The following is a 16377-nucleotide window of genomic DNA, read 5'->3' as shown; positions in this document are numbered from 1 at the left end:
CAATTAGAAATTAGACAATAGACAATAATTGTGGACAGGGAAAATAATGGTCGAAATGGTATGCTAGAGACATCTATTGTGGAGTGCTGAATATATGATTCCAGCTCAGCAGTTTCCGTTCCAGTTTTCAAAGTGCTCTCTGCAGGACAGACTTTGGAGTTGGAAGAGAATGGAGATGGGCAGAGTGGAGTATATGGTAATGATCTTTGTTTTAAAATACCATATTCATCTTCATTTGAGATCGCTATGGACAACAAAATATTTCAAAAATAAATAAAAGCAAATTTAATTTGAAGTGTTAGAAAACTATTGAATTTTATCGTTCGGAAGTAAGTGCCTACTTAATATGGAATCTGTACAAAAACGTTTTAAGGCGGAGAGCTGCTAGTGGTATCTATGATTTGATGAAACAAACAATAAGTGAATAATATGTCAAAACAAAGCTAACATATAACTAAGTGAGCAAAAAAGGATTTAAAAAGTATTTTCCAAATAATTTGCAATAAATTTTAGACTTTGTACTTCAGAAATAAATAACTGGATTGAAATTCTAAGAAATGGGGACATGGCAATTGGAAGTTGGGAAGATGGCGATTTATTTGATGTTCCCAGTAGGTTTGTTCCACTATTTCAATCAGCCCCAATACTTTGAAGAATGGGTGACGAAGACGAAACGTGAACTGTATCCTCCAGAAAATGCTGATATGAGAGCGGAAATTCAAAGAGTTAAAATAGCAATAGAAGAAAAGCATGAAGCAAAAATTCTGAAGGAGTTGGAAAAACAGAGATCATGAAGACTCAGTTTACATGAGTGTATAGTGAACACTGAAGTTATTTTATCAGAGACAAAACTGTTAAATATTTAATGTGTCGTTGATTGTAATAATTTAGTAATCTTGTAATAGTTTGTAAATATAATTTTGCATTTTGCATATACATTTTCTTTAATTGTGAGATACCTGAGTATCTATTTTAGTTCTTCAAAATTAACAATTAAATTTTCCTAATTTCTATGTAGCTTCTTATTGTATGAAAAATGATAAACAACTTTAGTTTTGTTTTGACTGAAAAAGTACTTATTGAAATCAGTTTTTCATAAATATACAACTGTGGGCACAGTTATTAGACGAGTATATAAATTAGAATTTATTTTTAACATTCACCGTTGACGTCGGTACGGTGTAGCAGCGCCAGTCAAATTTTGACTTCTTAGGAGCGAGTACCTGAGAAGACAGAGATTAATATATGTATAGAAACAAGCGATATCTGTCTGTCTTCCTCCGTAACTAGGCCTTCTGGTTATGGTTATGGAGAAAGAGAGACAGATATCGTTGGACACTATACCTGCCTCTTTTGGATCACGCGGAAAGAGGCCGACAGTAGATTTGTTTGATGCCTCTCTCACTTGTTCTTGCAGGAGCACCTAGGAGACACTCTGCGCTATTCGACCAGCAACAAAAAAAAATAATCATTGCAGTTTATTACAATAATTACTTTATTAACATATTGGGTTCCAATATTTTATTTAATTTCCTAATTTGTTAATAATTGGAACTGATACAGCTAGAGCCAGTAGGGGTAGGTAGCAAGATGCTCCGAGACTGGACACTTCCACAACAGCTCCAACTGTAATGGGGCTAATAAAACCGCTTAGAGGCACAATGCTATCAGAAGCACCAATAATAACTCCTTTATCTTCATCTTTAATACGATTCAGCAATATTTTCATCCAAACTGTGTCTAGCAATACTTTTCCAAATATTAGTGGAGTACAGAGTATTACAAATGCAGAGAAAGATTTGCTGACTGCCATTAGAGCAAAAGCCACTCCTTGCAGGAGTAGAGATAATTTAAGTAGTTTATTGGTACCATTTTGATCATCTGGATATAAATTCCGTTGTATGAACGGCATGAAGATGTTTGAAAGTACCATAAGGACACTGTTGTATCCGATAAAGTATCCCAGAGATTTTGTGGGGATATCGAACACTTCCCTCATTAAAATTATCAGCGTCGATCTCCAAAAAGAAAAAGCCAATTCGCTGGCCATTTTGACTAAAAAGACGTCCCAAATCAGCGTCCAGTTTATTTGTTGGATGTTCTGGATTACTCCTGACTTTGGTTTTGTTGGTTTGGCGGATGTTTGGGTCTCCGGAAGTAAAGCAACGGCTCCTAAATGTAACAGAAAACAAATAATGTACGGGGTGATTTAGTGGATTGTGATTCAGTAGTGTGCAATTGAACCGAACATATGGCTGGAGGTATTTGTTCTAGGGCCTTCACTGCTGAACATATCTCAGGAATGATTAGGATTGAAAATTTTGAGTTTAATGCCACATGTTTGAAAATGTTTAGTCTAGTAGGTACAAAGGTGTCGATTGTGTGGATTTTTGACAAGATACAGAGTAGAAAATATGTCAGGTTTACAAATAGTCTACAAGTTGTGTAAACTTCTATGATAAAAAACGATTGTTAGATTTTTATTGCATTACTTAGCAATTTTAATTGTAGATAGATACCTAAATCATTGTGATTATTTTATTTTATGATATATTATCAGTAAAAGTCCAAATATTGCCTTATTTAGGTACTACATACATATAACTACTAACTGTAAGATAGCCACGTTTTCGAATACAAATGATAGATAATATTCAGAGCAATCATAAAGGCACAAAAGTTTCCATGAAATCTGCTATTGAATGAAATATTCGCAATTCATGATGAGTATTAATTACGCTTACTTACCCAAGCATGCCAAGTATAACGTATTGACTATAACAACAATATAAAAGAAGTCTCCGTGAGCAGCGTAAAGATGACCTCCAATTACTGGGCCTAATGTGAATCCAACCCCTAATAAGGCTCCGATATTGGTGAAGACGGTTACTTGTTCCTTTTCGGGAATTATATCTACCGCGATCGCTTTGATTAGAACTTGGACAAAGTGAACGCCAGCTAAAATCATTTTAATATTACACTTGCTTACGAAAATAACACCATTCGATTTTTGATGCAGTTCAATTCTTTTTAATTTTTGGATAAGATGACTGATCACCTACTGATTGTGAGTAATTGACGGTCCTTATTTGAAATAATAATCAAGAAATCAAAGAACATTGGTTATGTTTCTATTTTCGCTTTATCCGTTTTATCATAGAATTGTTTTACATACAAAGCCGGTAAATAATATTTAAAAATATGAAAAGACAATGGGTTTCACGACCTGTATGATTCGAGGAGTTCAACATTTCAGCTTGACGGTTGTGGTTCAGGATTGATTCTCTTCTCTCGATTGAATCCACGAGTAGAGACATCGAGAGAAGAGAGTCAATCTGACGTTTTGCTAGATTCTGCAATTATCATCCTGAGGGAATGTGGTGAAAGCGTAGAATTCTTTTGACAGTCTCATCAACCCGACTAGAATAGNAAATAAGTCATTATTTCTCATAAAAAGTAAAGGATAAAAATGGTTATTGTGGGTTATCCCTAAGAGATAGACATATACCATCCCGAACTTTTTTGTAGACCCTTTTAAGATGTACAATAATATAGTACATTATTTTGATCTATCTCGTAGGGTTCAGCCAGCGTTTGCAATGTAAGCGCAAAAAATGTGTTTATTTACATCACATTAGAAACCTCTAACATTATCAGTGTTTCTCTATTATATTATGCATATATTATACATATAAACCTTCCTCTTGAATCACTCTATCTTCTAAAAGAAAACGCATCAAAATCCGTTTGCTTAGTTTTAAAGATTTAAGCATACATAGGGACAGACAGCGGGAAAGCGACTTTGTGTTATACTATGTAGTGATTAATAAATGTGGCGGTAAAGCAGAATTTTTCCTTAATTCGAATTTTCTCTGTATCGAACCTAATTGGTTGCATTCGTTATTTTTCATTAACGAACGTCTGTCGCACGTTTATTTTCCGTTCCATTCTTTTGTTTTATTTGGCCGTCAAGTGTTCACGGCCTCCTCCGATTTGCACGAATTCTTTCCCTTGCGCGCTTTCTGTTGTGTGACCACGATCGCGATCGTAGTAAGTCTGGCGAACGTAGTACTACGTACACGTACACATACAACAGATAGAAGCAATCAGGATGGGTAGTAAATTATCTTAATGAGCGACATGGCTTTTCTCCCGCGGCCATTAACTTTAAATAAATGTATTTGTATAAGCAATGGTAATAAATTAGTCTTCGCATTATTTTAAGACTTTATTAAGAGAAATTGCCCTTCGTCGTTCCATCTGCTAGGTAAACAAAAGAATTTTAGGTATACGAGGCTTGTTTCAACAATACATTCGACGTAATTGCTACTTGATATATATAATACCAAGTTATTGGCAGTATACCGCCATCTGCTGGTGTTTACATCAATATATTTCAAATACATGTCAAACTAAATTCACGACGCAAGCCAAATTAATAAAGAACATTAAATTCTTGGCCAGTAATTCATTGAAACTACGATTAGACGAACTTATTAGTTCAACACACATTAGCCTTATTGTTCTTCAACAATTTCGACATTGGATTCCAACATAATATGGATAGGTAGCTCAACTACGAATAAATCTTAATTTAACAACAGGCATAATGCTAAAGGAGCACTGGTACGATGAGATATAACCATGAGCTAACATTGAGAGTATCATCCAAAAGAAGCATCTATAAACAGTAGTTCAAACTCAGTCAACATCAAGCAAAGAACTGAAGACATCTTGCAGTTCCATATTAAGAAGTAACACTTAACAAATGGGTCGTAATTTTCGACAGTGAGTTCCAATTTGAATCCAGAACACATCGAGATTTTGAAATATTTTAACTTCAAATCTCCAAAAATACTTAATCTTTTTGAATGCGTTGTTACGCAGTAGTATGAAAGATAAAGCAAGCAGGAGAGCGGTTATTTTCGATTTACATTTTATCTCTGATTCGAATTTGGTCTCAAAACATATTGGAACTAGGAACCAGAGATTCTAACTTGATTAACTTGCAGACTTAACTGTTTAGCTTGTTTCATTTGAACGCAAAGGGATATACGTTCCAATGGGGAATGCTTTGAGGTTGATGGAGTGCATTGTTCAATGTTGCGATGACAATTCAAAAGTACTTTACTGCTTACGCAAACAGAAACATTTTTGTTGGGATACTACTTGAACGCTTCCCATTATAACAAGTCAATAATCCTGATCTTAAGTTTTACAGCTTGTTTGTCTGAATTAGTTATTAATATCTATTTTATTTTTGGAGGTTAAGTCTTGTAGACCTTGGGGACTTCCACATTTCTGCTTAAATTGGTCAGCCTGTATTTTAAATAATTATTATAAACCGTCAAACTTGTTCATAGCGGTTCTTCAGACACAACATTTTAGAGTAATATTGAGTTACTTATAGATCCTACTCCTTTTGTTCCATGTTCTTACTTAAACTAACATACATAAAGTAGGCATTGCATTTTGTACTCATGCCTTTCCATAATGTTTGCCTCTGAGGTGGTGCCCGATCGGAATTTATCTAATTGCATACTCATCACACCATGGAATCTTATAATCCGTAATAAGAAATTGAAATCTACGACATCGGCATTCCAAAGAATCTCCATGTGGGTACGTAATAATTAAGCGTTTCCAAGGTAGTCAACCTTCATTAATTAATTTCATACGCATAACATCACGTTTGCAATGCCACGAAATTATACCTCCATCATTTTTTATTATACATTATGATACAGAATAATTGAAAGTGATGCATTACATCCCTCCAAGATATAAATGACAATATTGTCAACCTTAATATTACTGCAGGAAAGTAAATTGGTATCGTAAGAAGTTGGCTAATTAATTGATTGAAGTCGGTAGCTTGTCCTGAAATTCTGTAAGTCAAACTCCATTTACGCAACAAAACTGTAAGTATTGTATTTGAATACTTTGCTTATCTGCAAGAAACGGGATAATTAATTCTTAACACAACCTCGAATGTCTACCAATACACGAATAATCGAACAATTCGACCCTTTTGAGAATACTGCGTGGGAGGCATAATACAATGCATTACATGGAATCTTTAAAGAAAAATGTATATGGAAAGGTAATCGGTAGGTACTACCATTTGTAGAAAAAGTGGATAGAATGAACAAATCATGACCTCACAAACACAACTCCTTATATATTGTGACACAACAGCAGTAGTTGTTATTTTACAAAAGTAATGACATTAGCTCGGTGTACATTTTGTATTAAACTGACTAATTTAGCTGATCTGAATTGATGTCGAAATGATGAACATGAACATCCGGCTCGAAGGACCACATAAAATGTTGATGCAGGACAGTCGGTGCTTAACTTATCTTACCTTCTGCTGTACGCCAACTTAATATTCTACAGCTAGTTGGTGATTTTTCCTTTAATAAATTTTACGCCTTTTTTTACTAGTTTTATTATTAAAGGACCGAGACTATTCACAATTAAAAATATGTACAACTATTGTAACTTAAGAACCGTGCTTACTGATGTATATTTATGAACTTTGTTTAGAAAATTTCAGACATGCATTTAAATAATCAAGAAAGAGAAGAACAATTTAAGATAGATAGAGATAGAATTGGAAAGTAGTATGCGAAACTACAGCAAATAGCTACATTTTAGGTAATTGTGATAAGTATAATGAAAAAGGTTATGAGTGAAAAATACGGCCATAATGTGATTAAAAATTATCAAACCATCTATCTACTTAAATCTGTAATTAAATAAAAAGCATAATCATAACGAAAAACAAACGTTTCGGCGAATAGCGACGGAAGAATGTGATGTTGTTCTAGTTTTAGGGAAATGCAAAGATTAGCTCAGGATAGGAAAGAGTGGAGGTGTGTATCCAACCAGTCTTAGGACTGACGACCTTATATTGATGGCATGGCCTAGAGGTTTAGACCATTGCTTAGCATTCGGGAGGACACCGGTACGATTTCGGGTTCGTCTGCCTTGGTCCAAGTCTTTCTGTGGTTTTCTTGGATCACTTAGGCAAACGCTGAGGCAGTAATATTCCACAGATAATCTTTCATTCTCTTTTGACTTCATTTCGTCCGTCTCATATTTCTCACCTGAACCACCACCCACCCATTCCCTGAAGCGTGCTTAAGAGGGCCTTCCGCCCTACCTTCCGGCGTAGTCCAGAATTACTGGTTGGTGGGAATGAAACACCCAAAACTTATAAAGTTTTTTGTCCAACCAGTCTTAGGACTGACTACCTTATGGTGATATGATGATAATGATGAACATCATTCAATATTTTGACAATCTGGCTGAACCATTGGTAAACGTTTGATTCAGGATCGCCCACTAAAACCGCAATGTTTTCCTAAGTGCCTAGTAGTATTTCAATTTTTTTACAAATTGGCATCACCGGGAACATTATCCTTGGAGCACACTTCATAGTGAGTATATTTTGCTGGTACGTAACAGTACTTGTTGGTAAGTGTTTGATTAACGGCCCTATCAGAAGCGCACACGGCCTACTACGTATCTACAACCTATCCGTACAGAAGTACATATATACATTTGTCTCGTATGTAAGACAGGTACCGATAAAGCGCACGTATGTATGTAGGTACCTGCGGATATGGAAGTACAATATGCATACGTGTGCAGCGATACAGTGTGCGAGCAATAATCGCGATAACGTCAAAAGATTAACGCTTTTCGTTGACGCAAACGGCACGTTTCGTCGACAGCATTGTTACGTAGCACCCACATCGTCTTCGGTTGCACCCCATGCGCTGCATGGCTTTCGATTGTAACAGTACTCTCCCGGAGCTACCGCTGACGCAACAAGATAAGTGTTCGAACGGCTACCGACCGCATGGTGACCGCATACGAAGCCGCAACATTCTGTAAAGATTCTTTTTGTTTGCCGTTAGTATGACAAGAGTAAAACAGTTCTGGACATGCTCGAGTTTGAAGACATTTCTCCAGAATTAGGAATGTCATAGAACATCTTACCTTTTACCTTCAAAAAATAGATGCTGGTTTTGGTGTTGCATCCGAACTTGTGGTTTAATATTAAATGTTGTGTCATTTAATGCAGTTACCTCATTCTACTCTCAAATTTACATCCCTATTTTAGGGCTCTTTTATATTGAAAATAGATTTTTAAAAATGCTGTTCAAATTTCAAGTGGATATCACAACTATGTTCGAACCCCTTTGAAGACAATAACATAATGTAAAAGATGACATGCTCATAATGGAAAATTGGAGAATAATCCTTCGCTATGAATATGCGTGTGAATATAAAAAAAAAACAGGGTCCACTATAACCTTTGCTTTCAATTCTACTGCTGCAAGTGATTGAAAGTAATTCCCTCTAAAATAAATATATTCTCCATAAATACCATAGAGATAGAAGAGTGATACATAGTTTGTATAAAGAGCAACAGGCAGTTATAGAGCTGGGACTGCAATTTTAGGAAGGGAGTCACACAGGGGTGCACGCTGCCACCGATATTTTTTAATCTAGACACCGAAGAGGCGATCGACATCATTAAAGATAAGATACAACTATAAGGATAGATGTACAGAGGCAAAAAATTAGTGTGCTTAGATTTGCAGATGATATAGCAGTATTAGCATCTAGCAAGGAGGAGTTAGATATAGCTTTAAATAAAATGGAAGCAGTAGTGAGAAAACAGTACTGTATGAAAATAAATAAAAGTAAAACAAAAATACTGGCATGCAAGGGAAAGAAAAGTAGGGAAAGAGCGAATTTAAAGATTAGAGACGAAAAATTAGAAGAACTGGCTGATTTTAGGTATCTAGGAAGTCAGATAAGTCAAGATGGAAGGAGTAGTAGGGATAAGAGCAAAGGGTGGAGTCGCCTTCAATAAAAAGAAGTCACTTCTATGCTCGCGAACGGTTAATTTAGAAATTCGAAAAAGATTGTAAAAGGTGAATGTTTGGAGCGAGGCGCTGTATGGATGCGAAACACGGACAGTGGGCGCGGCGGAAAAGAAAAGGTCAGAAGCGTTCGAAATGTGGTGTTACAGGCGAATGATGAGGATACCGTGGATAGAGAAGGTTAGAAATGAAGAGATATGATGATGAAATATCATACAATGGATATCCAATTCAATCAGGAAGATCTTACACTTACTATTATCAAAAAGGTGGAAATCCCAAAAACGTATCTGTATTTTAAGGATGTTCAGTCAACATTGAATGAATGAAATAGGTCGTTAATCAGGTTAAAATATCTGAGGTTCGAAAATTAAGAGTGTTTACAGACTATTTTCAAAAATGGAACAATTTTAATTTTCAGCCATAAACAATAGCTTTTCAAAAAGAGCATCTAAATTTTAGAACTCGTTAATCCTACATCTATATTTATAAAAGGATAAATTGCCGATTGATATTTCAACGAACAGCTTGACTCACTTGAGTCTAGAGACTTGGAATTTTGCAAAGACATTCTTTATGAAACGTAGGCACTAAGAAAGGCTTTTCTAAACGAGGTTTCAAAGTCTGATGTATCGATCAGGAGGGCACAGCCCAAGCCGCCGAATCAGAAATTTTGAAGTTTTCAACAAATGCTCCTTATTCAAAGGTATCATTCACTATAAAATGAGTTTTCAAAATATCACCCCTAAAGGGGTTGAGTACTATAGGATTCAGTTTAGGTTATGGTGGGAATGGTTTTAAGTGCTACGCACTTCTGACAAAGGTACCGTCCAAATTTGGACGGGTTGCAGCTGGTGTATTGTATTCAATGTTACAATTGTTTCGATGAAATTCACCGAAACTCCGTATAGGTACAAGGTATGTATCAGTTGATTTTAGTCTGTAGTTCTTAAGATAGACACTAATCGTAAAACGAACTGAACATAAGTAGAATGACACATTGAAAAGAGAACAAAAGAAGAATTGCTCATGTTCTGTGTGACGATTTAAGTGTGGGAGTTTAACAGTGGATATCTTCGTGCACATCTTACACGTGGGCCGTGGGGTAGGTCGCGGTTATACGTCTTATGCTAATAGCCCACACATCAAACGATCGCAGTATTCTTGTTGTTGTAGGATCGTGTGATATTGACTGTTACAGTCAAGAGTTTCGCTATGTTTTTGTCTCATCCAATAGGTAGCTGAAAACCCTCGGGGAATTGAAGCCAGCGTTCGAGAATTTTATAATCTTGTACTTAATTTGTACAAGTTTGTATTAGAAAATACCACAAATGATGAGGTAAACGCCATCTGTAGTACGATGCTACATTTTAGGATTACGTATGCTCCAACAAGGTCTATTTAAATATATGGATACCTACTTGCTGAGACGAATCCCGGCGTAGCTAACCTCAACGTGATAGGCACGTTAGCTTAATCGAATAATATAATTTAAAGTGGTCTGTATTCTGTCGAAACTGCCAGACGCGGATCGCGATTTCGATCTTTTTGGATCTCATCAGCGCGTCACAGACAGCTCCGATAGAATATAAACCAACTTTTACCTGCTGTCTTAACAGCGCGTTTCAGAAAATACCACAAATGGCGCGGTAAACGCCATCTGTAGTAGGATGCTACATTTTAGGATTACGTCTGCGTTTGTATTGGTAATTATAACATGAAACGGAACTAGTGAATGAACGATTTTCTACTGTTGATACCGCTTTGGCTATTTTCTCTCAAATGTCATCCCCATGCTTCTATTAAATGTCAAGTACTTAAAACTACGTCATGATGACGAAAGGCCAAATAATACCATAAAAAATGTTTTCGAAGAAGGAAGATTCATACGGATGGGCTTATCGGAATTAAAGCGAATAATAATTAATAATAACGTCTTAAACAACTTTACATTGTTTTGATGACAATCAAAGGTTGGCTTTTTGCCATTTAATTTAACTAGGTACCGTTATATTGGTAGATAATAAAGGAGATCCTAATTATCTAACTCATCACAAAAAGTTTCTCGAGTTGATTGAAATAGAAATGGAAGAAATATAGGCAAGAAATTGAACCATTGCTCCTAAAGGTCAATTAGAAATTAGACAATAGACAATAATTGTGGACAGGGAAAATAATGGTCGAAATGGTATGCTGGAGACATCTATTGTGGAGTGCTGAATATATGATTCCAGCTCAGCAGTTTCCGTTCCAGTTTTCAAAGTGCTCTCTGCAGGACAGACTTTGGAGTTGGAAGAGAATGGAGATGGGCAGAGTGGAGTATATGGTAATGATCTTTGTTTTAAAATACCATATTCATCTTCATTTGAGATCGCTATGGACAACAAAATATTTCAAAAATAAATAAAAGCAAATTTAATTTGAAGTGTTAGAAAACTATTGAATTTTATCGTTCGGAAGTAAGTGCCTACTTAATATGGAATCTGTACAAAAACGTTTTAAGGCGGAGAGCTGCTAGTGGTATCTATGATTTGATGAAACAAACAATAAGTGAATAATATGTCAAAACAAAGCTAACATATAACTAAGTGAGCAAAAAAGGATTTAAAAAGTATTTTCCAAATAATTTGCAATAAATTTTAGACTTTGTACTTCAGAAATAAATAACTGGATTGAAATTCTAAGAAATGGGGACATGGCAATTGGAAGTTGGGAAGATGGCGATTTATTTGATGTTCCCAGTAGGTTTGTTCCACTATTTCAATCAGCCCCAATACTTTGAAGAATGGGTGACGAAGACGAAACGTGAACTGTATCCTCCAGAAAATGCTGATATGAGAGCGGAAATTCAAAGAGTTAAAATAGCAATAGAAGAAAAGCATGAAGCAAAAATTCTGAAGGAGTTGGAAAAACAGAGATCATGAAGACTCAGTTTACATGAGTGTATAGTGAACACTGAAGTTATTTTATCAGAGACAAAACTGTTAAATATTTAATGTGTCGTTGATTGTAATAATTTAGTAATCTTGTAATAGTTTGTAAATATAATTTTGCATTTTGCATATACATTTTCTTTAATTGTGAGATACCTGAGTATCTATTTTAGTTCTTCAAAATTAACAATTAAATTTTCCTAATTTCTATGTAGCTTCTTATTGTATGAAAAATGATAAACAACTTTAGTTTTGTTTTGACTGAAAAAGTACTTATTGAAATCAGTTTTTCATAAATATACAACTGTGGGCACAGTTATTAGACGAGTATATAAATTAGAATTTATTTTTAACATTCACCGTTGACGTCGGTACGGTGTAGCAGCGCCAGTCAAATTTTGACTTCTTAGGAGCGAGTACCTGAGAAGACAGAGATTAATATATGTATAGAAACAAGCGATATCTGTCTGTCTTCCTCCGTAACTAGGCCTTCTGGTTATGGTTATGGAGAAAGAGAGACAGATATCGTTGGACACTATACCTGCCTCTTTTGGATCACGCGGAAAGAGGCCGACAGTAGATTTGTTGTATGCCTCTCTCACTTGCGTTTGCAGGAGCACCTAGGAGACACTCTGCGCTATTCGACCAGCAACAAAAAAAAATAATCATTGCAGTTTATTACAATAATTACTTTATTAACATATGGGGTTCTAATATTTTATTTAATTTCCCAATTTGTTAATAATTGGAACTGATACAGCTAGAGCCAGTAGGGGTAGGTAGCAAGATGCTCCGAGACTGAACACTTCCACAACAGCTCCAACTGTAATGGGGCTAATAAAACCGCTTAGAGGCACAATGCTATCAGAAGCACCAATAATAACTCCCTTATCTTCATCTTTAATACGATTCAGCAATATTTTCATCCAAACTGTGTCTAGCAATACTTTTCCAAATATTAGTGGAGTACAGAGTATTACAAATGCAGAGAAAGATTTGCTGACTGCCATTAGAGCAAAAGCCACTCCTTGCAGGAGTAGAGATAATTTAAGTAGTTTATTGGTACCATTTTGATCATCTGGATATAAATTCCGTTGTATGAACGGCATGAAGATGTTTGAAAGTACCATAAGGACACTGTTGTATCCGATAAAGTATCCCAGAGATTTTGTGGGGATATCGAACACTTCCCTCATTAAAATTATCAGCGTCGATCTCCAAAAAGAAAAAGCCAATTCGCTGGCCATTTTGACTAAAAAGACGTCCCAAATCAGCGTCCAGTTTATTTGTTGGATGTTCTGGATTACTCCTGACTTTGGTTTTGTTGGTTTGGCGGATGTTTGGGTCTCCGGAAGTAAAGCAACGGCTCCTAAATGTAACAGAAAACAAATAATGTACGGGGTGATTTAGTGGATTGTGATTCAGTAGTGTGCAATTGAACTGAACATATGGCTGGAGGTATTTGTTCTAGGGCCTTCACTGCTGAACATATCTCAGGAATGATTAGGATTGAAAATTTTGAGTTTAATGCCACATGTTTGAAAATGTTTAGTCTAGTAGGTACAAAGGTGTCGATTGTGTGGATTTTTGACAAGATACAGAGTAGAAAATATGTCAGGTTTACAAATAGTCTACAAGTTGTGTAAACTTCTATGATAAAAAACGATTGTTAGATTTTTATTGCATTACTTAGCAATTTTAATTGTAGATAGATACCTAAATCATTGTGATTATTTTATTTTATGATATATTATCAGTAAAAGTCCAAATATTGCCTTATTTAGGTACTACATACATATAACTACTAACTGTAAGATAGCCACGTTTTCGAATACAAATGATAGATAATATTCAGAGCAATCATAAAGGCACAAAAGTTTCCATGAAATCTGCTATTGAATGAAATATTCGCAATTCATGATGAGTATTAATTACGCTTACTTACCCAAGCATGCCAAGTATAACGTATTGACTATAACAACAATATAAAAGAAGTCTCCGTGAGCAGCGTAAAGATGACCTCCAATTACTGGGCCTAATGTGAATCCAACCCCTAATAAGGCTCCGATATTGGTGAAGACGGTTACTTGTTCCTTTTCGGGAATTATATCTACCGCGATCGCTTTGATTAGAACTTGGACAAAGTGAACGCCAGCTAAAATCATTTTAATATTACACTTGCTTACGAAAATAACACCATTCGATTTTTGATGCAGTTCAATTCTTTTTAATTTTTGGATAAGATGACTGATCACCTACTGATTGTGAGTAATTGACGGTCCTTATTTGAAATAATAATCAAGAAATCAAAGAACATTGGTTATGTTTCTATTTTCGCTTTATCCGTTTTATCATAGAATTGTTTTACATACAAAGCCGGTAAATAATATTTAAAAATATGAAAAGACATTTGGTTTCACGACATGTATGATTCGAGGAGTTCAACATTTCAGCTTGACGGTTGTGGTTCAGGATTGATTCTCTTCTCTCGATTGAATCCACGAGTAGAGACATCGAGAGAAGAGAGTCAATCTGACGTTTTGCTAGATTCTGCAATTATCATCCTGAGAATGTGGTGAAAGCGTAGAATTCTTTTGACAGTCTCAGTACCTACAACGTATCGACTGAACAGCGACCATCAAGCCATATTGAACCCTCTTCAACCCGACTAGAATAGGGGACATGTCTAATGTAGTGTGTGGGTTCATAGGCTATACTGAAGTGAGGTATGCCTTATGAGTTTTTCATAAGGAACTTATAAGGCTAATCTTATAAAGAATTGGGCAATTCCACCATCTGCCTCAAAGAGGTTCGATTAAACAAACATCAACTCTAGGCACATTTATTAGGTAACATCATGATTATCTGCTATTGACCCACATTTTAAAATTGTCAACTGTTATAATCCAATTGATTCAGTCAAAATCTCTTTAAACCGGGTAATAACTGTTTTTCCCAAGGATGGCCACATGCGGCATTTATTAAATGAGGCAATAATACGCCCTTTGTGTATAATATAGTGTCCACACGAGATAGGGTGTCTAACCTTGTTGCGATTCTACCTTCCCCCTTCCAATATTCTAGTCGGGAGACATACTTNCCTAAGGAACTCAAACCATTGCAAAAACCCAAAACTTCAGTCTGCTTCTCTTTAGGTATGATGTCAGCGATTACCGCCTTGCATAGCGTTTGAGTATGCTTTATTGAACCTAAAACGAGAATTAATGATTTCCGATATTCCATCATGAGTCGGAAAATAGATACTGACCCAAAGCGATTCTCACCAAGAAGAAGAGTAAAACGGAATTACAAAAACCCAGAAGGAAGTAAAGAAGGGAACAGGAAGATGTTACCAGAACTAAAATAAACTTTCTACCAAACGCATCACTAAGACTGCCCTGGAATTTGAGACAAATACAAAAATGAGTACTTAAAAGAAGACGTACAACAAAAAGTGCATATTACGTACAAAAACTGGACCCCAAAAAATTTGCAATAATGAATAAGTGGACTGGGCTAAGCCAACCGTAGTTCGTGACGCACCCACTGATAAAAGGTGCGAGCTAATCAAAGGAACCGTTAAACCAACAGCAAATAAATCCTGAAGAAATTAATATTTCAGTAAAGCGATGGACAACTACAAATACAAATTTTTAATTTTTTTACTAACCAGTAATGAAGTAAGGTAGATTATCGTTAAACTTTTACTCAATATCATCGTTCTGGTAAGCGATGTTTTATCGTTGAAACAACCAACATAATAATTATAATGCTGGTATTACTTAAAACAAGGTCAATAGTTAATTTCAAACAAAAGTAGCAGTGGAAATTCCATGATTCGGCAACTTTTATTTGATATCATTTTATGCTGCATTCAAATAGCTAATCTACTATTTGAAATACGTCTGACATTTATTTGTAGATTACATAATTAAAAACAGTATACAGTCTAGTTTGCCTACTATATTAGAATTATAGATGGAATATCTCTATATTGAAATCGTAATCTAATCGTAAAATCTAATGCAAGTGCATGTATCTATAATGTATCAGACCATTAGAATTTCGATGTTCCGACAGTTTCATAACAGTTTAAATGAAACCAAGAAAATAGTAACAGACGCAAACTAGCTACACTTAAAGCACTGATCCGCACCCACCTACGGTTCGGAAATAAAAGTGTCATGCCAGTTTACGAATGGTTTCTAGCAAATGACGGAGCATCGCTCACGAATTTTGACGAACATTCATCGTAACTTTATGAAGAAGGAAACTATTTATACTGGAGAAGAAATTTCAAGGACTCAAGGAAAGTTATTAGCATTTATTTACAGAAAAACCTTCTTCATAAATGGAAACGTTACAGGAATTTTCCTGAAGTTACTTCAAAATATTCGCCAGAGGTCAGACTCTTGCTCAATGATTTTGTTCAGTATAATCTATGAATTATATAGCGTCAGCAGTCAGTTGAAATTCGGAATCAATAAGGGGACATTTTCTGAGTTAATGTTTTATGTGGATGACAGTTGTACTCAGAGAAA

The 16377-nt window shown here is 35.5% G+C and overlaps 4 protein-coding genes across 4 annotated transcripts; 2 read left to right on the top strand and 2 right to left on the bottom strand.

Moving 5' to 3' along the window:
• Positions 1–399: 399 nt before the first annotated feature.
• Positions 400–1013, top strand: LOC108742234 (protein PET100 homolog, mitochondrial). The gene has a single exon (XM_018477325.1). The coding sequence runs from the start codon at positions 558–560 to the stop codon at positions 792–794; it is 237 nt and encodes a 78-aa protein (XP_018332827.1). The 5' UTR covers positions 400–557; the 3' UTR covers positions 795–1013.
• A 493-nt stretch (positions 1014–1506) lies between these two features.
• Positions 1507–3393, bottom strand: LOC108742233 (major facilitator superfamily domain-containing protein 9-like). The gene is made up of 2 exons (XM_018477324.2): positions 2749–3393; positions 1507–2172 (listed from the first exon to the last, which is right to left on the bottom strand). Exons 1-2 carry the CDS (start codon positions 2966–2968, stop codon positions 1526–1528), a joined length of 867 nt encoding a protein of 288 aa, XP_018332826.1. The 5' UTR covers positions 2969–3393; the 3' UTR covers positions 1507–1525.
• A 7860-nt stretch (positions 3394–11253) lies between these two features.
• On the top strand, positions 11254–12046 carry LOC112904483 (protein PET100 homolog, mitochondrial-like). The gene is made up of 2 exons (XM_025974590.1): positions 11254–11491; positions 11547–12046. Exon 2 carries the CDS (start codon positions 11591–11593, stop codon positions 11825–11827), a length of 237 nt encoding a protein of 78 aa, XP_025830375.1. The 5' UTR covers positions 11254–11491; positions 11547–11590; the 3' UTR covers positions 11828–12046.
• An 88-nt stretch (positions 12047–12134) lies between these two features.
• Positions 12135–16358, bottom strand: LOC112904482 (major facilitator superfamily domain-containing protein 9-like). Its single transcript, XM_025974584.1, has 6 exons — positions 15507–16358; positions 15306–15437; positions 15105–15234; positions 14891–15045; positions 13782–14091; positions 12135–13205 (listed from the first exon to the last, which is right to left on the bottom strand). Exons 1-6 carry the CDS (start codon positions 15552–15554, stop codon positions 12559–12561), a joined length of 1422 nt encoding a protein of 473 aa, XP_025830369.1. The 5' UTR covers positions 15555–16358; the 3' UTR covers positions 12135–12558.
• Between the last annotated feature and the right edge of the window lie 19 nt (positions 16359–16377).

This window comes from Agrilus planipennis, unplaced genomic scaffold (assembly GCF_000699045.2).
Source record: "Agrilus planipennis isolate EAB-ADULT unplaced genomic scaffold, Apla_2.0 scaffold59, whole genome shotgun sequence".
Lineage (NCBI taxonomy): Eukaryota > Metazoa > Arthropoda > Insecta > Coleoptera > Buprestidae > Agrilus > Agrilus planipennis.
The sequence above is the reverse complement of the archived record's forward strand: the minus strand, read 5'-3'. Positions and strand labels throughout refer to the sequence as shown.